The sequence below is a fragment of the Tasmannia lanceolata genome, unplaced genomic scaffold (genome assembly GCF_043159265.1).
Source record: "Tasmannia lanceolata isolate RefF3 unplaced genomic scaffold, GAP_Taslan_0.1 ptg000006l, whole genome shotgun sequence".
Taxonomy (NCBI): Eukaryota; Viridiplantae; Streptophyta; class Magnoliopsida; order Canellales; family Winteraceae; genus Tasmannia; species Tasmannia lanceolata.
In genome coordinates, this window is record NW_027518683.1 from 39,868,064 (window position 1) to 39,894,983 (window position 26,920).

General features: G+C 43.7%; 1 protein-coding gene across 3 annotated transcripts in view; it reads right to left on the minus strand.

Annotated features, from left to right (window-relative positions):
* Nucleotides 1–26,920, minus strand: part of LOC143880292 (putative LRR receptor-like serine/threonine-protein kinase At1g06840) — a 114,928-nt gene that overhangs the window by 7,936 nt on the left and 80,072 nt on the right. For all 3 annotated transcript variants that reach the window (XM_077383149.1, XM_077383148.1, XM_077383147.1), the window contains one exon: nt 5,090–5,340. In XM_077383149.1, coding sequence (XP_077239264.1) covers nt 5,090–5,340 — 251 coding nt within the window. The remainder of the gene's footprint in view (nt 1–5,089; nt 5,341–26,920) is intronic.

The following is a 26,920-nucleotide window of genomic DNA, read 5'->3' on the forward strand; positions in this document are numbered from 1 at the left end:
ACTGGAGTGATGGCTAAACACAGAATGATCAACTGAGCATTGCTTCATACCATACCGCATAATTGCACCACTGAAACGACCAAGCCACACCCTCGGAGATTGCTTCATCCCATAGATTGCCTTCCTAAGGCGACACACTGATGAACCCATCTCCCCTTGACCAACATACCTAGGAGGTTGCTCCATGTAAACCTCCTCAGTGAGGTCGGCATGAAGAAAGGCATTCTTCACGTCTAACTGATAAAGTGGCCAACCACGATTAGCGACAATGGAGATCAACACTCTAACAAAGGGTATTTTGGCTACTGGTGAAAATGTCTCTTGATAATTGACACCAAACGTCTGAGTATAACCCTTATCAACTAGCCTGGCTTTGAGGCGCTCAATTGTCCCATCAGGTTGATATTTAATAGCAAACACCCATCTACAGCCAATTGCATGCGCACCAGAAGGTAGTGGAACAAGTTGCCATGTTCGATTGAATTGGAGGGCATCCATCTCTGCATCCATTGCAGCTTTCCAACCAGAATGAGCCATTGCCTCTGTAATTGATTTTGGAATATAAATAGTAGAAACACTGGAAACAAATGAGCTGAATTTGGGTGAAAGATGATCATAAGAAACAAACTTTGAAATAGGATGCGCAGTCGTACGTGAACGAGTACGAGTAGCAATAGGAGAATCAGAGATAATAAGGGGATTACCTGAAGGCTGATCTTCAGACAGAGAAGTAGGATTGGTTGGTTGAGGAGATGAGGGCAGAACTACCTATTTTGGACGTTGGCTGTGTACTTTTGGTGCATGCAGTGGAGGAGCTTCAGGAGAATCTAGCACAGGTTCAGCCGAAATGGAAGAATCTTGCATATGATCAGCTGAAGGTGACTCAATACTACCAGCCATCTCCTTCAACCCCATACATCCTCTCTTCACCCTCCGAGACTAAAAACAAACTTGGTGGCGCAGCGGTAGAAACTTGAGTCTAAAAAATTGGGAGTATCCTCAAAGAAGGATACATCTGCCGAAACAAATGTTTTTCGTAGGGTAGGAGTTGGACTATAGCATTTATAACCTTTCTGAGTCTGTGAATAACCCAAAAAGATACATTTTTCAGAACGAGGGTCTAATTTATCCAATCCCGTGGCTAAGTTGTGAACAAAGCAAGTACATCCAAACACACGAGGCAATAACGGGAAAGGATTACCCAGAGGATAAAGGATTGAGAAAGGGGTCTCACTAGAAAGTACAGAGGATGGCAGTCGATTCCTTAAAAAGCATGCCGTGAGTACGGCATCACCCCAATAGACATTCGGTACTCGCATTTGGAACATGATGGTGCGAGTTATATCTAAAAGGTATCTGATCTTGCGCTCAACAACGTCATTCTGTTGGGAAGAATAAGCACACGGAGATTGATGAATAATGCCCCTAGAGTCAAGAAATTGATCGAAACCACTACTACTTGAAAAATACTCCTTAGCATTATCAGTATGCAAATAAGAGATAGAGCATTGAAATTGATTTTCAATTTCAAAATAAAAACTATGAAAAGAAGTAAACACATCAGAACGCTTCTTGAGAAGATATAACCATGTAGTGCGAGAAAAGTCATCAACAAATATAACAAAATACTGAAAACCATATAAAGTAGTAGTTCGTGCAGGACACCATACATCTGAATGAATAAGTTCAAAAGGTTTAGACAACCATCTACCACCACACGAAGGAAAAGACACTCGATGGTGCTTTCCAACTCACAAGACTCACATGAAAAGGACTCTATAGACTTATTAATAAAAGGAGATTTCCGTAATTTGTCTATAGGAGCATCAGCAGAGGTACGAAGTGCAGTGCCAGTGGGAACGGAATCAAGGTAGTATAAGCCACCCATCTCACGGCCCCAACCAATCCTAGTCCCAGTCTTCAGATCTTGAAGATCCTTAAGTGACGCACAAATAATAGATTAACTGGGAAGGAAGGAACATAAAGAACAGATGATAGTAAAGACCATTAGAGATAGATACCACACCAACCCCAGAGACAGGTGATGTCATCCCATCTGCCAATGTAATAGTACGAAGCACAGTAGGCGGTGCTAACTGGAAAAAAGAAAGAAGTCGAAAATTACAAGTCATATGATGGGACGCCCCTGAATCAACGAGCCATGATTAAGAGGATGGAAGAGAAAGGAAACAAGATGAGCTGCCTGGCTGGGCAAAGGTGGCAGCAGGTTGCTTGCCTTTATCACGCAGGCGGATGAGGTCGTCATATTCAGTACGACTGACTACCATTTGATCAACAGTCGGCAAAGTGGCAGGAGGCAAATGTCCAGGAGTAGCAACAGCAGATCCAGAGCCACCAGATGTAGCAACAGAAGCAGTAGGTCGTGAAGGACGAAGCTCTAGATGTACGTCATAACAGTAATAAATGTCGTGGCCCTCCAACCTACAATGGATACAAAAACGAGATCCACGTCCACGACCACTCTAGGAGTCCCGACCACAGCCTCGTCCAGTAACATCTCGACCGCGGCCACGACCCCAACCACCACTACCAACACGGCCAGATCCTCGAACACGATCACTACCATAAGGGGTAACAAGGGCAGAGCTATCAAGAATATTATTTGTTGTCGGAGCTACCACAATCAAGAAGCACACCAACCATCGAATCAACAATACCACCACTAGGCACTCCACTAACCATCAACAATACCACCACTAGGCACTCCACTAACCATCAACAATACCACCACTAGGCACTCCACTAACCATCAACAATAAATACTCCCAGTCAATTCGTTAGAACAATCTACCAAAGCTCCGTTCATAGAAACTGGCAAGATCATCGAAACAACAACAGCACCAATCACCACTTCGATTACCGACCATTAATGCAACCAACACAACCAACAATCAACGATCACGCAACCATCAATGCTTCAATAGAAGAAAAGAATGAAAAATACCTTATGTAGAGCAAGCCCCGACACGCATAGGAATGAATAGAAGGTCCTCGGCAACAAAGAAGGGTGCCGGGTGTGGTTGGGTGGCTGGTGGGGATCGCGGCCACCAAAAGTTAGAGAGGACTGGGGGTTAGGGTTTCTCACAGCAATACAAGGAGGGGGCTGGGATCTCACGACACAGGGAGGGGGGTTTGGGGTCTCACGTACACACAGGGAGGGGGGGCTAGGGTCTGACGGGAACACAGAGTTGGATGTCGCAAGCAAGGAAAGGGAGATTGAGGTTTAAGACAAGTAGGATTAGGGTTAGGGTTAGGGTTGAAACAGGTAAAGATTAGATGTAGGTTTCTTGTTAGGGTTAGACCGTTAGAGTTTTGATGATGAAAAAGACAAGGCCAATCTTCATGGCTCTGATACCATGTTAGATAGGCATGTATAGTAGAGATGGAGATTGAGCAGGAGGAGAAGAAGTTGAGAAAGAGAAAATGGGAGAAAAGGGAATCGTGTAAGAGTTTTTTCTCTCTCTACGATTAATATAAATCTATATGAATCTTTATGTAAAATGACAATAATTCCCCCAATATGTTTAACAGGTTGAATAATGAATGTCAATTTCAATGTAGAAACGATCTGATTTTTCATCTCTAATAATGCTATTCTGGGCTTCGGGAGGTTTCAGTTCTCCTGTTCTATTTACTGGAATCAATGAGATCCATGAAACCACTATGAAGAAATCCTGACGAAGCAGTCCTGTTACAATTACAATATTCTTGAGCATTCTACCTGATAACCATAATTCTGGCAAGTGCATTTACATATCTACATTGTTCCCTCTATTTTCCTCTTAAATTTTGAATTGTACTAGCACTTTCATCATTGTTAACTGCATTTACAGCAACTATCTGTTCTTGTTCTGTTTTTCTTAGCAGTTAACGATTTTTTAAAATGCTCTTGTGCAAATTTTCTACAAAACAAATCCAAATAACAAGATCAGTAACATTACTTTACTTCTGTGGGCAAATTTTGAATTCCCTAGCCAAGATTTAAATCATCCTTCTCTATCTTCTTCCTTCTCACAAGAGGGTTTTCAAAGGTTTTAACTAAGAAAGGAAAAGAGGTATTTCGAAAGAAAGTCCTATTTTTTATACATAATTAGGATAAATCGCATGGATCATAAGATTTATGATTGAATCTTAAAAAGTGCTCTCACCTCTATTTTCAAAGGTAAGAGCCTATATTTAAAAAGGGCTCGGGCTCATTCATTAAAGAAGGATGGCTCCTTCTCTCGAAGAAGCATATGAAGCAGGATCTATGGTCAGCTTGTCGAAAACAATTGTTATGTGCTTTTCTCAAAAGATGGTTGTTTTGTGCAGGGTCTTCTAACCGGGAAGTTGATTGGGACCAGCCGTAAGGTGGGAAGACTCTTTTATTTGAATTTCAGTAAAGATTCAGCTACTGGTATTTGCCTTCTTCCTCCCTCAGTAGATGATATCAATAAGTCAATTCCATCTGGAAACTTTGGCATGCTCTCTGATAGCTGTGACGGTCGTGGCTTGGTTTGTATTTATCAAACGGTTTCATCTCGACCCAGTATGAACCAAGGTTTTAAATTTCGGTGTCGGTGTCGGCCACCACCGAAACCAATATGTTTCGGTTTCGGACCGAAATTTCGGCTAAAATCATGTAAAAATATGATTTTGATTTCGTTTATTTTTTTAATTTCGACGGAAATGTATAAAATTTCAGTGTCAATTTTGGCTATTTCGGTGGAAATTTCATATATTTCGGTGTACATTTAAAAACATTTCGTGGAAATTTTGTAAAAAAGTCTAAAAATGAAATTTCAACCGAAATTTTGGAATTTCGGTGAAATTTAGGTAAAATTTCGGCGAAATCTTGTAAAGAAACGACTTCATGTGAATTTCGTTTAGGTAAAATCAGAAAGTTCACCATGGATCCTATCAAGTCAGACTCGGAAATCAAAAGACCAATCTTCAAATCAAGTCCAGGTTTTTGAACAATGGTTGAATATTAGCAATATTTATATGAAACGACTCACAACAGTCACACCAGTAAATAAATCAAAGTTAAGAAACATGCTTATATATATATTATCAAAGACACACTTACCGGTGTGCCCTTAACAACAGTGGATACATAACCAGGATTAACTCCATCATCATCCAGAACTGGTGCAAGCCGGGAGAGTCCGAAATCAGCAACTTTGGCAGTGAACTTGGAGTCCAACAATATGTTGCTGGCTTTGATATCTCGGTGAAATATAGGTGGATCTGCCTCTGTGTGGAGGTACAGGATTCCCTTGGACGAACCCAATGCAATACGTAGCCTCATATCAAAACTCAGAGGAACTTTTGATTTAGCTGTCACACCAGAGGCCTCATTTATTATTCAACAATCAATTGAAATTTTTTGTGGCATCAATATTCAATTAACTGGATAAATTTATAGCACAACTATTACTAGAAATCATTTTTTCTAGGAACATCCAAGCAGAACAAAACTAGCATGCAGAGGTGAAAACAAATAATGGACAAAGAATAGAACACTGTTAATGTTAATTATTGTTATAAAATTTCTCTTTTTTTTGCTTTCATAAATCATAAGAAAGGGCATTTTGGTCAATGGACTGTATTACATCCTTTCATGTATTAGGTGAAACCCTCTTTGTTTGTGTTGAAAGAGAACAGAGGAGAATGAGAGGGATAATGTGTTTGGGAGAGTGACTCCCCTTCACTAATGTGTGTCTATATATATATATATATATGAGGAAAATAATACAGTGACCAAAATGCCCTTAGGCACATATACATCTTTTAACACTCCACCTCAAGCTGGAATGTATATATCATACATTCCTTCCTAGCTTGTTACAAATGTCATTCAATTTTGCCATACTCAATGACTTAGTAAATACATGAGCTAGTTGGTCCAGTGATCGAGTAAACATTGTGCTTATCTCGCCCTTCTGAATTCTTCGACGAATGAAATGATAGTCCACTTCGATATGTTTTGTTCGCTCACGAAAAACTGGGTTGGTAGCAATGTGGATAGCAGCCTTATTGTCGCAGTATAGCTGAGCTAGGAGTGAGGGAGAGAAACCAATCTCAGATATGAGAGAGCGCAACCAGATTAGCTCTCCACTTGTATGTAACATAGCTCGGTATTCGGCTTCTACACATGATTTGGCTATTACGACGACTTCTTGCTTCGCCACGACGCTAAGTTACCCCCAACGAAGGTACAATATCCAATGGCTAATCTCCCATCTGCTGGAGTATTAACTTACCAACTTCTCCAAAAGCTTAAGCTGTTGGAGAAAGGCGTTATTTATCTTTTATACTTTAACACTCCCCCGCACGTGTGGCCCACTTGGCAAACACGTGGCACATGTGGTCCCACTTTGGGCCGACCATCTCATGTGGATTTATGCTATCCGAGAGGTTTGAACTCGAGACCTTTGAACTCAAGACCTTTAACATGGAGATCCCGCACAATCTGCATCACTAAATCCTTCCAAGTTCTCATGGCCATGTCTCTTGAATAGCAGGCCTTTCCTTGAAGCACTTTACAAATAGCAAAGAATCGGAATCACTGCTGCCCAGTGGGAGGTACGTGGTGCGCTCATGAATTGGCTAACTACGCCTACTGCAAATGAAATATCTGGACGAGTGATTGAGAGATATATGAGCTTTCCAACCAACCGCGTACCTGATAGGGTCATCTAACAAATTTCCCTCATCTGGAATCGGTTTTGTATTCGGGTCCATGGGAACAACAACTGGTTTCAGAGCCATGAAACCCGTCTCATTCAATATTCAATAGATTTTGTAAATATTTCTTTTGCGAAAGGGAAAGACTACTGCGTGAGTAGGCTACCTCAATCTCCAGAAAATATTTTAGACGCCCTACGTCTTTGGTTGAAAATTATTTTACAGGAAGGTCTTGAATTTCTGTATGCCCATTGTGTCTTCCTGTAATGATAATGTCATCCACATATACTATGACAAGAACACACCCAGGATCAGACTGATGGCTAAACACTAAATGGTCAACCGCACACTGCTTCAGGCCAAATTGCATACTATCAATCTCCCAAATCATGCTCTAAGAGATTCTTTAAGGCCATACAGAGATTTGCGAAGTCTGCAAACTGAGGAGGACATCTCCCCCTGAGAAACATACCCAGGAGGTTGCTCTATGTACACCTCTTCAGTGAGGTCCCCGTGAAGAAAGGCATTCTTGACATCCAGCTGATATAAGGGCCATCCCCGGTTGACGGCTAGGGAAATCAACACTCGAACATAAGGAATTTTGTCACCTGAAGAGAACGTCTCAGTGTAGTCAACCCCAATGTCTACTTATAACCCTTGGTAACCAAGCGCCCCCTCAAGGCACTCGACTGTCCCGTCTGTCAAACATTTTATGGAGAAAACCCAACGATAGCCTACGGACTAAGCACCAGGAGGGAGAGACACCGAATCTCAATTATCATTGGCTTGAATTGTGAAGGGCACCCATCTCAAGATCCATAGGCGCACGACAACCTGGATGAGCAAGAGCCTCTGCCACAGACTGCGGCAAAGAAACATAAGACAGGTACGTGAGAAGTAGGAGGAGGAATGTACGGCTAGGAAGACGACGCCTTGGGCGTAGGGTGATGGATATTTGGCCTCAGACGCCGCTGATAGACCTACGTAGGAGCTGGATGAGGGGCTGAAGTCACATGCAATGGAGATGAAGTGGAATCAACAGGGTCAGGTTGAACAGGAAGAGGAAGAGGAACCCGAGAGTCTAGTGCAACACCCTGAGTGGGAGAAGTAAAGAAAAATACGAACTCGAAGAAGGTGACATCGGCAAAAACAAATAACCGACACAACCGAGGACTATAACAACGATAAGCTTTCTAGGTACGACAGTTTCCAAGAAAAAGACATCTCTTCGCCCAAGGATCCAATTTATTAAGGCCAAGAGAGAGGTTGTGGACAAAGCAAACACAGCTAAAAACTCGTGGAATGATGGGAAAGGGATCACATTGAGGATGTAAGCCATAATGGGGATTTACCAACTAACACAGTGGAAGGAAACCGATTAGCTAAGAAACAGGACGTGAGGATGGCATCACTCCAATAGGCTTTGGGAACCCACATTTGAAAGAGGAGTGCGGGCCATATCAAGCAAATACTGTAATTTCCGCTCGGCTACACCATTTTGTTGAGAGGTGTAGGCACAAGGGGACTGATGCAATATCATGAGTGGATAAGAATTCCTAAAAGCCATTGGAGGTAGAAAAGTATTCCCTAGCATTATCAGTGCACAAGAGCAATTATATTGGTTAGTAATCTCAGCATGAAATGTGCGAAAAGCAGGGAACACCTCAGAGTGCTCTTTAAGAAGAAATAACCATGTGATGGTGAGAAATGCTCAACAAAAATGATAAAATATCTATACCAAAAAGAGACATAGTCCAAGAGGGACCCCGTACATCAGAATGTACTAAATCAAAAGAACGCGAGACTTGACTCACAACCCTAGATGGAAAGGACAAATGATGGTGCGTTCCAAGTTCACAGAACTCACACTGAAATGACTGAACAGGGCTAGAAATAACGGACGTCTGCTGAAGCTTTGGAATCGAGGGGTGGCTGAGACGATAATGCCCCTAATAGGGATCGACTGAACTACGCAAAACAGCAGGAGGGGGACCACACAGTCAAGGTGATAGAGACATCCACCTCACGACCCGAACCAATCGTCTTCCCACTCGAGAGATCCTGAAAAACACAATAAGAGGGAAAAAAGAGAAACAACAATTAAGACTTTTGGCTATTTGGCTAACAGAAAGTAAACTAAAAGGGAAAAAAGAGAAACACAGGTGACGAGTAGGGTAACCCAACCTCTGACAAGAATGACCTCAACCAAATCAACTCGCAACCTGTATAGGCCATGGCTTATGTACTCAGCTTCTGCACTTGACCTTGATACAACTTCCTCTTTCTTACTTTTCCAAGACACTAAGTTACCTCCAACAAAAGTACAATAACGATTTGTAGACCTCCTATCTGCAGATCCTTCCCAATCTACATATATCTCTCAATCCTCATGTGACTATGTTTTCTAAAGAGGAGTCATTTACCAGGAGCTTTCTTGAGATATTTCACTATTTGAATAATTGATTACCATTGAGGCGTCCATGGTGCACTCATAGCTGACTAACTACACCAACTGCATAACCGATATACGGGCATGTGACAGTGAGGTAAATCAACCTCCCAACTAAACGCCTGTATCTGCCTAGATCCTCTAGTAACTCCCCCTGATCAGGCGAAAGCTTGACATTTGGGTGCATGGGAGTCTCAACTGGCTTTGCTCCTAAAAGACCGTCTCCTACAATATATCTAGTACGTACTTTCTTTGTGATATAGATAGCCCTACAAGTGAATGTGCTACCTCTATCCCTAAAAAGTATCTCAGACGACCAAGATCTTTGGTGCACAATTCCTTATGAAGAAAGTCCTTCAGCCTCTGTATACCTACACTCTCACTTCCTGTAATTATGATGTCATCAACATAAACAATCAGGAATATCCTACCATCTTTGCCCTGAGAGCTGAATGGTCTACGACACACTGTTTCATGCCAAATCGTATCACTGTCTCACTAAATCATCCAAACCAGACACGAGGAGACTGCTTAAGACCATATATGGCCTTCTGTAACTTACAGACATCATGCTTCATCTCCCCCTGAGCAACATACCCAAGAGGTTGCTCAATGTATACCTCTTCTTGCAGATCACCCTGCAAGAAGGCATTCTTGACTTCTAACTGATAGAGAGGCCATGACATATCAATGTCATAGGTTTGTGTGTACCCCTTTGCAACCAATTGAGCCTTTAGTCTTTCTACTGTCCCATCTGATAGGTATTTCACTGTGAACACCCACTTACAGTCAACTACCTGTGCCTCTGGAGGAAGAGGCACCAAATGCTATGTATGATTTGACTTCATAGCACCAATTTCTACATCTATTGCTGCTAACCTGGATGAGCCAAAGTCTTGACAACAGAACGAGGAATAGAGACAGAGGACACATATGATAAAAATGAACTATAAGAGGGTGACATACATTAGTAGAACGAGACCGTGTACGAGATGACACAAGAGCATCATCAAGTGCAGAAGAAGAAACAATTACCTCAAGAGCAGTGGGTGGACCAGCAGGTTGAGGAGGAGGCGATGCGCATGAGGGGCCATCTGCACGTGGGTAATAAAACTTGTCGAGGACCACATGAATAAACCTTCACCTCAGGAGGTACTAGCAGCGGCAAAGAAGAAGGTAGTTGAGGAATGAGTACCGATAGCGGAAGTGGAGGGTTAGGTGAGGGTGTAGGAACAGACACAGTAAAGTAAGATGTATCCTCAAAGAAAGTAACATCCGCGAGACATAAACACGAAGAAGCTGCGGGCTATAACACTTATATCCCTTATGAGTTCCAGAGTAACCCATGAAGACACATTTAATGGCACGTGGATCAAGCTTATCTAGACCGAGAGTAAGATTATGAACAAAGCAAGTGCAGCCAAAATCTCTAGGAAGTAAAGGAAAGAAATTTCCAGATGGATGTAATACCGAGAAAGGCAACCTCTTCTCTAGAACAGACGAAGGAAGACAGTTCACCAGAAAGAAAGATGTGAGAACTGCATCAGCCCAAAAGGTCATTGGGACGCGCATATGAACTAGAAGAGTGTGTGCCATATCGACAAGATATCGAAGTTACTCTCAACCACATCATTTTGCTGAGAGGTATGGGCGCACGATGACTGATGAATAATACCATGACTAGAGAAGAACTATTGAAACCCATTAGAAATGGAAAAAATATTCACGTGCATAATCAGTGAGTAAGCATTTAATAGAACATGAATATTGCGTAGAAACTTCAGCAAAAAAGGAACGAAAAAATCAAATACTTCTAAACGAAACACATACTTCTGAACGATTTTTTATTACATTTTTCAGAATGATACTTCTGAAAAAATGTTCGTCTAACGCTTCCAACTCTAGCAATCTCATTTTGGCATTCCCTTCTTCAATGAAGGAATTTTCGATTGCTACTCTCAAAGTCGGCAATTGCACGTCAAGAGAAAGTATAGCTTGTCCACCGAAGACTAAAGAGTAAGGAGTAGCTTGTGTGGGAGTACGATACGAGTTCGATACGCCCACAAGGCCTCTTGAAGCTTTTCATGCCAATCCCTTTTGTTTCTTGAAGTGATTTTCCTCAGAAGTTTACATAGCGACTTGTTGAATGCCTCTACAAGTCCATTAGCAGGAGCATAATAAGCCCATGAATGGAGTTGTTTAATGCGGAATTTACCAGAGAATCGATCCATGACCCAATTTTTAAAGGGTGTACCGTTGTTTGAGATAATTCGTTGTGGTATACCAAAACGGTAAATAATATTTATTTGAATGAAATCGGTTACATTGTTCGCTTTCACCGCTTTAAGGGGGATTGCTTCTGCCCATTTAGAGAAGTAATATGTGGCAGCGAGGATGTATTGATGACTTCCAAAAGATGGAGGGTGAATTAGACCAATCACATCCATCCCCCAAGCCTCGAAAGGCCATGAGGAGACTGCTGGATGGAGTGGCTCTAGTGGTTGATGAATAAAATCTGCATGAAATTGATAGACTTTACATTTTCGAGCAAACTCCATCGAATCAGCCACTATGGTGGGCCAATAATAACCCATTCTTTTTAATTGTTGATGTAACTTTGGACCGGATTGGTGAGCACCACATATTCTAGCATCACTTCATTCAATGATTTTTTTCCTTCATTTTCAGAAAGAGATCTTAGAAGAATTTCATCGAGGGATCTTCGATACAAAGTGTTATTGAAATATACAAATCGAGGAGCACGTCTCCCTACATCCACTTTTTGCTTGGGGTCAGGAGGTAATCTCTCATGCTGCAAATAATCAACCGAAGGTTGAAGCCAATCGTTTATTTCAATCTCATATACTGAGACTGTGTCAACAATGACACCTTCATCCTCAAGAAAATCATGTAGAGACGGCAAGATTTGCCTTTCTCTAACATTAACTTGGGCTATCTCATTACCGAGAAGCGCCAGCGATGCAGCTAATTTAGCTAAAGCATCAGCTTGAGCATTTTTCCCAAGAAGTATATGCGTCAATTCTATATGTTGGAACTGACCCATCAATTGTCGGGCCTCTTCAAAGTAAGGGACCAGTTCGGGTTTTCTTACTTCGTAAACATGGAGAAGCTGATTTATGATCAGTTTTGAGTCCCCAAACACTCGAGGATAAGGGATCTTCATATCGATTGCGATTTCTAGCCCAATAATTAGCGCCTCATATTCTGCAATGTTATTTGAACATGGGTCGGTAATGGTGAAAGAATATGGTAGTATACTGTTTTCAAGGGTGCAAAATACAATGCCTGCCCTCTCTACGGATTTTTGGAATGCTCCGTCAAAGAACATTTGCCGCTCCTTTTGAATTTCAGTATAGAAGACGTCCTCATCAGGTATCTCTTCTGATAATGGTTAATTATCAGATAGGGGATGTGCAGCGAGGAAATCGGCTAAATCTTGGCCTTTTATTGCCTTTTGTGGTACATAGGTAATTTCAAACTCCGACAACAGTAAAGACCACTTCGCTAGGCGTCCAAAAAGGGTTGGTCTGAACATCAGGTATGTTAGAATAAGCCTATGGGTATTCTAGTAATTGTACTCTTCTTTTCAGTATATAAATAAACTAGTGAGGGGGAGACAGCCCCAACTCACTCTTTCTCTTTCTCCATCTCTCTCGTAACATGGTATCAGAGCCCTAGGGTTTCTGATCCATAGGGATCACCACAGCCTCCACCTTCTCCGTCTCCATCCCCAACCCTAAACACGAATCCTAAATCCTAACCCCACCACTCACCATCTCCATCTTTATCCCAACCCTAACTCATCTGCCCTAACCCTAACCCTAACCCTAACTCCACCACCCAACCCCATCTTCCTCGGCCCCTCCCTTCCTGAAACCCATCTGGGTTCTCTTCCCCTCCACCAGCACCCCGCCCCCATCTAGGTTCTCACCCCCCTCCTACGACCCCCCCAATCTCACCAGGCCCTCGCCCCCTCTCCTACGACCCCGCCACCCTCACCAGACCCTCGCCTTGACTGCAGTCCATTTTCTACAGCTTTACATAGTTCAGTGGATGCCTTTCAGTGGCACTGTTGACTGGGTCACCCATCACTTCAGCGCCTCCGGCAGACATCTTTAGTTCCTGCTTCTGTTTCTCATTTTTAGTGTCAGTCTTGTGAACTTGGGAAGCATCACAGAGTGTCTTTCCCTTCCCGAGTTGTTAGTAGAGTCGGTAGTCTATTTCAGCTGGTTCATTCTGATGTATGGGGACCTTCTAGGGTCGCATCAAATAATGAATTCAAGTATTTTATAGTCTTTATTGATGATTATTCACGTATGACATGGGTGTATTTACTGCTTTTGAAAATTTCCACACTGAAATAAAAAATCAATTTGGTTGCAGTCTTAAATGCCTTCGTATTGATAATGCTCGTGAATTTTTCTTCGCTACTGATGGTTTTCAGGACTACCTCTCCTCTCACGGCATTACACATCAATCATCCTATGCATACACCTCACAACAGAATGATGTCGGCGAAAGGAAATTGCACTATCTCCTTGAGGTGGCTCGTACTCTACTCTTTCAGATGCAGGTTCCTAAAACCTTTCGGTCTGACGCCATCCTCACTGCCTGTTTTCTGGAAAATCGTCTTCCGTCTTCTGTGTTGAATGGTGATTCTCCATATCACACGTTATACCCACAGCAAGATCCATTCCCACTTACGCCGTGTCTTTGGCTGCGTATGCTTTGTTCATCATTTGGATCCTGGTCGCGATAAACTAAATCCTCGTTCAAAACGATGTATCTTTTTGGGCTACTCTCGTACCCAGAAAGGATATCGTTGCTACAGTCTCGTCTGCACCAATAGTTTGTATCGGCCGATCTTACGTTCTTTGAATCCGAACCATTCTTTGGTTCTGCCTCACCCCTTACACCCTCCAGGTTGGAACCTGATGTGTCCATTTCTCTTCCTGACCCACCCTCCAGGTTGGAACCTGATGTGTCCATTTCTCTTCCTGACCTTCCGGATAGTTCTCCTGCTCCTTTACCATCTTCTTCTGCTTGCCCTCATGGTCAGGTTGAATCCTGTGTTCACAGCGTGGATCCTCCACCTATTAAGTTTCAGTATCAACGTCGTCAGCAGCAGGCACGGCACCCTCACTTCGAAAGATCATCCTCACAGGCAGAGATCCCCTTACCATCTACTCAGGTATCCTCTTCTCTAGCAGTTGTATCTGACTCACCTATTGCTTCACGTACTCGTTCTCATTCCACTACCCATCCTATCTCTAATTTTGTTTGTTATGATCATCTAACTCCTACTTTCAAAAGATTTGTGCTCTCTATGTTTTCTATTGTGTTACCACAGTCTTTGGATGAGGCTCTTAATCACCCAGGATGGCGAGCTGCCATGGACCTTGAGATGGGTGCCCTACATTCTAACCAGACGTGGGATCTGGTCTCTCTGCCTGCTGGTGCTCGACCTATTGGTTGCTGTTGAGTATTCTCCATTAAATATCCGTCTGATGGCATTGTTGAGCGACTGAAGGCTCGTCTAGTGGCAAAGGGCTACACTCAGACTTTCGGTGTGGACTACAATGAGACATTTTCCCCACTTGCGAAGATACCTTCAGTGTGGGTCCTACTGTCCCTCACAGTCAATAATGGCTGGCATCTTCACCAGTTGGATGTGAAGAATGCCTTTCTGCACGACGACCTCCTTGAAGAGGTGTATATGGAGCAACCTCCAGGATATGTTGCTCAGGGGGAGTTGTCCTCTTCTGTCTGTCGCCTCAGGAAATTGTTATATCGGTTGAAACAATCTCCACGTGCATGGTTTGGCAGATTCAGTGAGGTGGTTATGAGGTTTGGCCTCAAACAGTGTGCTGTGGATCATTCCGTATTCAGCCATCAGTCCTCAGCATGATGCATTATGTTGATTGTATATGTCGATGACATCACTATTACAAGTAGTAACTCAGGAGGGATTTAGAAGCTGAAGATGTTCTTACAAAGAGAGTTTGCCACAAAAGACTTAGGACATCTCAGATACTTCCTTGGGATAGAAGTGGCATACTCCTCTAGTGGGTTATCTCTATCACAGAGAAAGTATGCTTTGGATTTGTTGGAGGAAACAGGAAATCTTGGCGTAAAACCTGTGTCTACACCTATGGATCCCAATGTAAAGCTAGTTCCAGACGAGGGTGAATTGTTGCAGGATCCTGGTAGGTATAGAAGGCTGGTGGGTAAGCTTATATACCTTACTGTTACTCGCTCTGATATATCCTATGCTGTTGGAGTGGTTAGTCAGTACATGACCTCTCCTCGTACTTCACATTGGAGTGCGGTAGTTCAAATCCTCAAGTATCTGAAGGGTGCACCAGGAAAGGGCTTACTATTCAAACAGCATGGTAATATGCGAATTGAAAGGTTCTCTGATATTGATTGGGCCGGATCTCGGCAACCCAGTCTCATGGAAAAGTAAAAAGCAGGACGTCATTGCAAAGTCAAGTGCTGAGGCAGAATAGAGAGCAATGGCTCACCCAAGCCGGTGTCGCTCTTCTGAACGGCCCAGTTAAGCCTGAAGACGTTGTCCCCGGACCTCGCGCGGATGGGGCGGGCTCCGGTAGCTGCGTCCCCTAACTTAGAGGTCCCCGTTCCCCGGCCGTAGGAGCCGACCAGCTTTACTGTGGGCTTGCCCTTGGGGGGCGGTGCGTCCTTAGTCGGTGCGAGACTTGAAATCTCGGGGGCTTTCCTGCCAAAGGCCCCCTGCCTCACCTTCTCTAGCTGGGACTGCGTCTGCATTTCTGAAATTCAACAAGACAAACAAAAACCGGTCAGGGACAAAGAAGAGAAAAGAGGGGCTTGAAAGCAAGACTAGCCACAAATGTGCCGGGGTCGCAGTACTAATGCCGAGCCCGATCAGGACCTCTTCCCTAGAAAAGTTTGCACAATGGATCAGGCCCTCCCGATGCAACTCCTCACAGACTAGAGCAAACGTTCTCATATCCTCACCCTCCAAGAGTGGCTTGCGGCTCAGCGCAAGTGTATCTGGGGTGTCCCACTTCAAAGGAACCGGCCAGGGCTCAGTGGGCTCGCCGTCCTCGACATAGAAGAACCTGTTCTTCCATAGATGTATGGAGGATGGAATGCCAGTAATCATTTTCACCTCAGGGCGTTGGCTGATGTAAATCCAACCTCCGTCCTTATGCCTCTTCAGGTGCGCACACATCCGAAACAGCGGTATGGACAAACTCCTTTGGAGCCGGCCCTGGACGAGGTATATGAACCCGACCAGCGTCCTCCATGAGTTCGGCGCAACCTGAGCCGGAGCCAGGCCGTAATATCGAAGGACTGCGACGAAGAATGGATGTAAGGGGAACCTGAGCCCGGCTCTTAACGACTCATCATATATACGGACGTCGGTACTGTCGTTGCAAGCCCTATCTCCCTCTATCGCAGCCCTCAGCCTGAACCTTTGGGGAATACAATACCTATCTCTAATGTCCCCTAGTCTGGACTCATCAAGGATATTCTCCTCGTAAAGAGCCTGAATATTATATTTAGGATTGGCGTCCATTCGAGCCCTAGCAGTGACCTCGACGGCCCGGCCCGGAAGGAATGTGGTGGATGCCTCGGCGGCGTCACTATCTGCACTCGCCTCTGCTCGGAAGTAGCTATCCGTTGGGGGCGGGGTGGTATTTAAATCCAAAATCACCTCGTCCCCACTATCTACGACCTCTACACTAACACTAGGACTCGCCATATACGGACCGAGAACCCTGGGCGGATTCGATTGGGTCCTCTCCGACGAATTGGACCCCGAACTGCCCGAGGATGCGGACCCGAGGAGACGACCCAGAACAGGACTCAGAACTAGAGGTACTACCGGACACAAGGGACGCAGGAAAAGAATCAAATAAAGACGCGCTAAAAGAAGATTACCGGTCTGAAGAGAAATGCTCCTAATTCGCAGACGACCACAACCACAAGCTACCCGAGCCGAACAGGCAAAGCAAAAAGAAAGAAAAAAAGCAAAGAGGCAAAAGTAAAAAGTGAAAAATGAAGGGTGAAAACCTCTTCTTATAGCCTCTAGGCTTGAGGCGGTTCGCATTTGTGAACCGGGTAACGCCACGTGTCCCTCATTAATGAAGGGCGCACACACATCGAAGCAAGGGGCGAGTAAATGCGCGCGTGTAGACTACGCACGTACAATGTGGAGGCGGAAAAATCTTCCAAGTGATTTAAGTGTTATCTACGAAGTGCTTGAGTACGGGATATCTTCTAAGCGACTGCCCGGCCCGGCCCAAGGCGGACAGAATATGACGCGTTTCATAAAACGACAAAAATCTGCCCGGATAGAATATGACGCGTCCACTAGAAGACAAAAATCTGCCCGGCCCAAGCCAGACAGAATATGACGCGTCCACAAGAAGACAAAAATCTGCCCGACCCAAGCCGGACAGAATATGACGCGTTTCATAAAAAGACAAAAATCAGCCTAGCCCATGCCGGACAGAATATGACGCATCCGCTAGAAGACAAAAATCTGCCCGGCCCAAGCCGGATAGAATATGACGCGTTTCATAAAACGACAAAAATCTGCCCGGCCCAAGCCGGACAGAATATGACGCGTCCGCTAGAAGACAAAAATCTGCCCGTCCCAGGCCGGACAGATTTGACACTTCAACTTCTGGCCATCCCAGGCCGGACGGATTTTACACTTCAACTTCTGGCCGTCCTAGGCCGGACAGACGGCTTGGCCGGATAGATTTCTCACTTCAACTTCTGGCCATCCCAGGCCGGATAGACGGCTTGGCCGGACAGATTTTACACTTCAACTTCTAGCCGTCCCAAGCCGGACAAACGGCTTGGCCAGACAGATTTTATGCTTCAACCTCTGGCTGTCCCGGGCCACCCAGTTTCACTTCATTTTCCCAACCGTATCTCTTTCGTCACAGCCTCCTACTTCCCTAAATCATCACAATGACTTGGAGAACTGGGGGGCAACTGATGGGGTATGAAAAGCAGCGACCAATTAGTTGCTGACACGTGGCCCTTAAAGGGCCCACCACGAATTCGACACTTGCCCAGGGGTAGTCTAGTAATCTGCCAAGAGCAGGTAAACCTAAACCCACGAAAGGGCCGACAGCTGTCCTGGGGTAGGTAATCCAACCACCCCAGGACTCCCTCTATATAAGGTCTCTCAAGGCTCAAAGCAGAGGGGAGAACTTCTGAACCATCACTCTTAAAATTTTGGCTCTGCACTTCTGCTCATACTGACTTGAGTGTCGAAGGGCCCGTCCGGAGTACGACTCCGGGTTGGTCTTCTGACCTCGTGCGCTCTTGTGAAGGGCTTCATTCCTTCAGCTCAGTCACTTGGGCCCGCCAGATCAGCTCCTTCGTCACTGCCGTATCTGTTACCGATTCTAGGCCTAACAGTAACTACTTGTTCATTACAAAATCCTGGCGGGGTCCGAGGCGTTAATGACCTTGGTGATGGCGACCTCAACGGAGTTGATAACTTCGACAATTCCGGGAAATCGCTTTCAGCGAAAATTGCTTCCATATCTCCGTATAGTAGATTTTCCCTCATCACCGATGGTGTATTTTGTGACACAGGAGATTCCACTTTGGATGAAGTCTTTAAGATGATTTTCTTAGCCATATTGTGAGTAACTGGACCCGCATATTGGCTGGAGTTAGGAACTTTCATCTCAACCTCCTTTCTGGCTTTGTTCCTTTTGGCCCTTTGCTTCCTGGACATCTTGGGTGTCTTCGCCGAGGTTGCAATTGAAATCCGATCTAACTCTAATATAGTGGTAGAAGCAGTAATATTTGAAACAGTAGATTCTACGCCTACTGTTGCAGATGCTCTCCCTTTAAGAATTCCACAAGCGGAGAGCTCTGTAGCGGAGATTGTTCCAAAGTTGATGTCCAAGGGAGGTGAAGTTTCCACATGCCTTGGAAGTGTTATTTTGGGTGCTGACATCGGTACAACATAAGTTATTTTTGGTGTTGCAAAAGGTGTATGTGTAGGGGCCATAGTTTTCCTTTCTCTCTGCACACCTGAAAAAGAACACCTTAAACAAAGGGAATGTTTCATTTATTTATTTACTTACTTTTTTAGGGAACCTCTTCGACTTCAAGATGAGAGGAGAAGTGTGTCCCATAGTTCGCAACAAATTTTACATGTATGAGATCAAATTTATTTTATGTCCCACACATAAAATAAATTGAGATCAAATTTCCCTCTTGCGAGAAGAGGTTTTATTAATTTTGTTACGGATCGTACACTTCCGGCTTTATTGGCTGTTAAAAAAAAAAGTTTTACCTTTCACCACAGTCATATGCCGCATAACATAATAGAGAAAATGTTCGTAAGACATCTTTCTGATCTTTGTTGTGTGGTTCTAACTGAGAGGCCGCTTTAAAAATGAAGCGAGCGGTTGCTGATAGGGTTTCAGGAAAATCAGGTCTAGAGATGAGGTTTGGGCTCCGCCTTGGGTGGCTACCGGCGCTAATCTGGTGTTGTTAGAAGGAGGTAATGGTGTCCAAAGATCATTAACTGAGAACAGATGGGTTTTGGCAAAGGATAAGAGAACCAAAAGATTAGATAGGTTTACGAAGCGTCGCTTGGGAGGAGCTTTTGGTGACTGGAGATGCTGTAGATGTGGTTTTATAAACTTTCAAAAAAGGAAGGTTTGCTGGGAGTGTAACAAGATCTGGTCAAGCTTAGATTTTAACTTCCCTCCCAAATAAAAGAGGAAAAATCCAGTGATTGGAAACCAGGAAGAACTTCAACCAAGTCTGAGATCAGGAAGAGTGGAGCCGCAGACTTCCGAAGGAGTGGCTTTCAATCTGGAAGTGGTCCCTCTGAAATCCATAAGTAATACTGATTTGGGTATCTGGGGAAGCATTAAACCGGGTTGGTCTGGAGATTTAAAGGCTATGGAATCTTGGCTTAAGAGTAGGAATGGTGTTCAATGTGAGTAAATTGTTTATATGTTCAATGTGAAGTAATTGTTTAATAGAAACCAACTCATGAATGCTTGGAAGATTGCAGTAAATTCTCCATTTATTCAGCTTTCACTTTGGGACAAGAGATTCAGCTCGGAAGGTAAAGTTCATTGGTGGCGCATTGAGGGTGTGCCTCCTCAGGCATGGTGAGAAGAAAATTTTCGAAGAATAAGTGAAAAAATTAGAAAAAGTTGTGGAGATGGATCCTTCATGTCAAGCTGGGAAGGGGTATTCTTTTGCAAAACTATTAATTTCATTTGTAGGGGTGCTAGGAAAGGAGATATCCATTCAAGCATCCTTAGATGGGGCCATCAGATGGGTGAGGGTGAGAAAGGAGGAGGAGAAGGGGAAAATCACTTTAGAAGGAGAATCCTCGGATTGTGAAGAGTCGTGTAGTGAAGATGAAACAGAGGGGTGTTTTTCGGAGGACGATTCTCTCCCTGAAGTTCTGGGATCGGTGGAGGAGAGGTCGGATGGCGAAGAACTTTTTGTTTCAGTGGCGGATGGTTTGGTAGAGGAGGCTCACGATAATCTTGGTTGCTATCCTGAGCTGCATGGGGCGCAGGTTAGCAACAGGACACATGGCGGTGATTTTGAAATTCAAAATGATGTGCCACCAATAAGGTACAGATGGAGAAGTATCTGTGGAGGTAATTTTGCAAATTTAGAGATGGTGGACCCCACCTGTTCGATCAATAGCTTCATTGATATCATCGATGCTATTACCCCAAGGTCCACTCAAAAGGAAACTTCTCTCTTGGTTAACTCTTATCAGGTAAGTGGAGCCTGGGATTTGGGCTCCCTGTCTCCTGTAGTTTGTGATGGGCTTCGGGCCTTGGCCCACTTCAAAGAAGGTGGTGGTTTTGGGCCCCAACCCAATAGTGTTGGGACTGGTGGCATTTTTAATGTCTGGTCCGCTGCGGAATCCCCTGATTGCTACTCGAGCGAAATCCAGTCCCTCATTCCCCTTGAATCAAGTCGCGATTATCTGGAAGGTGGGGTAGGTGGTTCAATGTCCCCTACTTCCTCTTCGTTCTCACCTGTGGAAAAGTCTCTAAGAGTAGATTCTTTCTCCAAAGGTTGTAGCAAGGAGGCCCGTCCTTCTAGGTTGGCACTGTTTGAAGTGGCTTCTCATCTGGATTTCGATTCGGAAGAGGAAGCGGAGGATTCATCGGAGGAGGTTTTGAATGATGATGGGAGAAGATTTCAAAGGGAAGTAGTATTGCTTGCGGGCTCGGATAATGTTGGATGCGTGCAGAGTAACCAGGAGTTATCTCGTATCTGTATCTTATCCGGTTCGAGGGAGGTCGCCTTATTGGTGTGTGATGTATTCTGGGTGACTTTGTTGCCTGGGAGCCCAAAATTGGATATAGGATTTGATAACCTTCATAAATCGCCATGGGGAATTTTAGTTCCTTTAAGGTTCTTAGTGACTTCGTAGCAGGGAAGTATAGATTTAAGATAATCTCTGGAGTAGTGGAGAAGGGGTTGGTTGGGTCGCTTTCCCCGAAGAGATTTTTTTGAAGTTATTCCAGGAAGCAGAAACATATTCAATTGGATGTCCCCCAATTTCTTGAAGATTCGTCGTCGGGTAAGGGTCTTGGTCTTTCTGTATCTTCAAAGGATCTCATGAAGTCTAGATTGCTGGATCCAGATTGTTCTGCTGGAAATAGTTCTGGGGAGGTTCCTCATCAGGTGGACATTGATGCTTTTGTGAAACACACTCTGGGGGTTAGTAAGGTATTGGGGCTGGTGTACGTGGGGCCTGAGGAGGATTATTTAGCTGAAATCAAGTCAGCTGAGTTAAGGGACTCGAAGGATAAGGAGCTTATGAGTAAGGGATCCACGGAATCTTCGAGAAAGAAGGCCCGGGAATTGTAGAAATTGAAGATGGATATCAATTATGGAGGCGAAGTGGCTGTGGAAGGGGATTCTCTTGAGAAGAATGGAAGGAAGCTTAATGGTAGGAAGGGGAGGTCTACTGCAAATATAGGTTTATTATGAAGATTATCTCTTGGAATGTCAATGCCTAAGACATCAGGAGAAGAGAATTCAAGTTAATGAGTTGGTAAAAAAGCTGAAGCCTGATCTTACATGTCTGCAAGAAACAAAAATGGAGTCTATAAATAGGAATGATATTAAAAGTTTGGGGGTTCATGCAGAATGGGATTTTTCTTTAGTGGGTTCCTCTGGTGCTTCAGCAGTAATATGGAATGAGAATTGTTGGAGAAAGCAGAATGAATGGCGAGGTAGATTTTCTCTGTCTGTGGCTTTAAGAAAGGAGGACAACTCTTTGTGGCTGTTTTCCGGGTTGTATACCGGTCCTTAGAGTGGAGAAAGGGTTGTTTTGGGAGGAATTGGGTTAGGTTAGGGATTCTTGCTCTTTTCCATGGTGTGGGGGAGATTTCAATGAAGTCAAAGAAGTGGGAGAGAGACTGGGTTGTCTGAGATCAACCTCAAACAGAAGGCTTTTGCTGATTTCATAGCCAAATTTGAATTAGTTGATCTTCCTTTATCTGGTGCTTCTTTTACTTGGTCTAGAGGTCAAAATCGAAGTCGGCTTGATAGATTCCTTGTTTGTTCTGGGTGGTTGGATATGGCTCCTGAAAGTTCTCAGAAACCTCTGGTGCACTCGGTTTCGGATCATTGTCCCCTTCTTCTTGACCTAAGACTAGAATCTTGGGGTCCTCCCCCTTTCAGAATTGAAATTGCTTGGCTTAGTTATCCTCACATGGAGGATACATTAGGTAATTGGTGGGCTTCGTGTATTGTGGAGGGCCTGCTGATGTGGTGATAGCTCACAAGGTTAGATATGTCAAGAATAAGCTAAGAGAATGGTCTAAGGACCAAAAGCTTCAGTCGTATGGCAGAAAGTTTTGGTTGGAAAATAGACTAAAGGAATTGATAGCCTTGGAGGAGTGTGGTTTAAGCTCAGAGGAGGATTGGGAGGAGTTTGGAAAAGTAAAACAAGAACATAAAGGGTTTCTGCTTCATGAGGAGATTTCATGGCATCAAAAGTGAAGGGTGAAATGGTTGGAGGAAGGAGATAAGAACACAGCTTACTTTCATGCGATGGCAAGTGCAAGAAGGAGGACGAATAGAATCGAATCTCTCTCTGTGAACGGTCTCTTGGTGAATAGTAAGGAAGATATTTCTTCTGCCATTATCGAATTTTATGCTTTGCTATATGCTTCAGAAGGTATTTCTCGTCCTATCCCTTAAGGGGTGGACTTTAATTGTTTGAATGTCGAGGAAAATTCAAAACCGGAACATCCGTTTGAGGAGGAAATCGAGAAAGGATTATTCTCTTTGCCTAAAGACAAGGCTCCGGGTCCTAATGGGTTTTGTTTAGCTTTCTTCCAAGCCTGCTGACCGTCTGTTAAAGATGATATTTTAAGATTCTTTAAGGAGTTTTACGAAGGTATGTCTCTTGATAGGGGTACAGGGGCTACTTTTATAACTCTAATTCCCAAGATCAAGGGTGCTTCTAAGGTGTCTGATTTCCGCCCAATTAGTTTGGTCGCCTTTACAAGTTGTTAGCTAAAGTGTTAGCTGATCGGCTCAAATTGGTTCTCCCCTCCATTATATCTGAGAGTCAGAGTGCCTTTATTAGTAAGAGGCAAATCTTGGATTGCTCTCTTATAGCGAATGAAGCTATTGATTATTATTCGAGAAGTGGGGCTGGAGGTGTGTTGTGCAAGCTTGATATGGAGAAAGCATACGACAGAGGGGATTGGGATTGTCTAGATTTTCTTCTTGGTAGAATGGGCTTCGGTAATCGGTGGAGAGGTTGGATGAGGAAATGCATCTCTTCGGCTTGGTTTTCCATCCTGGTTAACGGGTCTCCAAAAGGCTTTTTCAAGTCTACCAGGGGTTTGAGGCAAGGGGATCCTCTTTCAGCTTTTCTCTTTGTTATTATTGCATAAACTCTTAGTAGATTAATTCTAAAAGGTAGTAGTAGGGGGCTGTTTGAGGGCTTCATCATTGGAAGAGATAGGGTGGAAGTTTCGCTTCTGCAATTTGCAGACGACACTCTCCTATTTTGTGCTCCTGTTATGAGTAAGATTTTAAACTTGAAGGCTACTCTAAGATGTTATGAGATGATCAGTGGCCAACGTTCAAATTTTCAGAAATCAAGTATGTTTGCTATAAACCTATCCTCAGGTGAAGCTTTAGGTTATGCAAGAATTTTGGGTTGTAAGTTGGAGTCCCTTCATTCCTCGTATTTAGGACTTCCATTGGGGTGGGAAGACCGAGTAAACATTTATGGACTCCTATTGTGCAAAAAATAGAAAGATGATTGGAAACTTGGAAAAGGAACCTTGTTTCTAAGGGAGGGAGATTGACTTTGGTCAAGGCGGTGTTGGCTAATATTCCTGTGTATTTCCTTTCTCTGTTTAATTGCCTTGTCAGTGTGGTTTTGAGAATTGAACAGATCCAACGAAGATTTCTGTGGGGAGCTTCAAATAACAACAATGGTATTCCTTTAGTGAAGTGGGAAAGGGTTTGTATTCCAATCAAGAATGGTGGTTTGGGGATTCGAAGATTGAAAGAGTTCAACCGTGCTCTTTTAGGTAAGTGGCTTTGGCGTTTTGGAGTGGAGCAATCATCGTTGTGGGTAAAAGTGATTGGTAGCAAGTATGGGTTTTTGCATGGGAATAGGGGATCGAATGATATTTATAGTAAGAAAGGAGGGACTATTTGGCGTAATATTCTTAGGTTCAAGCAAAGCTTTGAAAAAGGTGTCCGGTTTAAAGTTTATTCAGGGGACCGAATTAGGTTTTGGTTGGATGCTTGGTGTTCTGCCGATCCTTTGGCAGTTCTCTTCCCTGATTTGTTTTTGGTGGCGCTGAATAAGGAAGCTCTAGGGAGTGATTGTTTTGAGAGGGTTGATCATAAGGTAATTTGGAAGCCAAGTTTTAGGAGGAATTTCTTTGATAGAGAGTTACTCTCTATTTCTCAGTTCTTCCAAGTGATCGAAGGTTGTTGTATCAAAAGAAGTGGGGTTGATAAAAGAATTTGGATTTGGAACCCCTCGGGGCTGTTCTCGGTGAAATCTTTCTACTTCCGTTTGGTGCCCTCTTCAGGGGCCCCTCTTTCAGCTGAGGTTTGGAAATTCCACTGTCCTTCTTCGGTTACATTTTTCAGTTGGGCTGTGTAGTGGGAGGATTCAGACTATTGAATTCCTAAGAAGAAGGGGTACGTGGCTTGTTGATCATTGCTCTTTTTGCTTGGAAGATGGGGAATCTATCGACCATCTTTTTATTCATTGCAAGGTAGCGAGAGAAATTTGGGGGCTCATATTGAAAAGGTTTGATATTTGTTGGGTGTTCCCAAAATCGATTTCTGAGTTAATGAAGGGTTGGGATTTTGTTCCTTCGAAAAACAAAGGGAAGATTTTATGGAAGTTTTGCCTTTTAGCTCTGTGGTGGGTTATATGGAAAGAAAGAAATTCGAGTCTTTGAGGGAGTGGCAAAGTCCTCTTATTGGCTCTTCATGAAAATTATTGCCTTGGCTATTTTTTGGGCGAAAAGTCTCCCAATGTTCAGATTTGTTTCAGCCTTTGATCTTTGGGAGGGTTTGCGCATTGTGTGTTTTGAAGGTGTTAGAAGAGAAAAGATTGTTCAGAAATGGGAAGCCCCTCCTCTAGGCTTTTTTAAGATCAATTTCGACGGATCCAGTTTGGGAAAGCCGGTCCAGCTGGGGTTAGAGATCTTTGTAGAGATTCTCTAGGTCTGGTATCTTGGGTTTCTCGGGTCCTATTGGTAGAAGTGACTCATCTGAAGCGGAAGTCAGGCGGCAAACCATGGGATAAAGCATCTAAGTAGAGAGGTTTATGATAGGGTGATAGTGGAAGGTGATTCCTCCAATGTTATTAGTTGGCTTTCGGGGAGAGTGGTTCCCCCTTGGAGATTCCTTAGCTACTTTGAGGAGATCTTTGATCTTACCTCGGACTCTTCTATTGTGTTTAAGCATGTTAGGAGATCAGCTAATGGTGAAGCTGACTCCCTTGCTAGATCAGGGGTTCATAGATTGGGGTTGGAGTGGTTTGACTTTCTCCCTCCATGAGCTGTTTTGTTTTGATGTTTTCTTTGTTTTCTTTGTAATGCTTTGTATTCCTTTAGGACCATCTCGGTTCTCTTTTTCAATCTATTGCCATTTCAAAAAAAATTACATTTCTTGAAGAAGAAAACACCTCTGATTATCCATCAAGTGGTTCCCTATCTAAATACAACTTTTGATTATCATCCCAAAAAAATGTCCTGGTGATGATTTGTTTGATGATGATTCGTCTGAGTTATTTTAGACTTGTAAAAGATTCTCCCGAAAGAAAGAAACCATTGAGTCATCTCAAATGATTTTATTTAGACTCTTTTGTAAGAGAGTCCTCTTGGAGAGGAATTCCCTTGAGTCATTTCATCTTTCTCTCGGATCCCAGAAGAGAAAGGTCTTCTGTCATCTTTCTCCCGGATCCCGGCAGAGAAAAGTCTTCTGTCATTTTTGTCCCGGATCCCGGTAGAGAAAGGTCTCCTGTCATCTTTAGCCTTCGGGAAGAGACTTAAAGATCTTCTTTCTTTTCATCATTCTCCTTAGACCCCGGTAGAGAAGGGTCTTCGAGTTTCTTTATCACCTTTCTCCCCGGACCCCGGTAGTGAAAGGTCTTTGAGCTTCTTTATCATATTTCTCTCCGGACCACGGTAGAGAAAGGTCTTCAAGTTTCTTTATCATCTTTCTCCCCGGACCCCGGTAGAGAAAGGT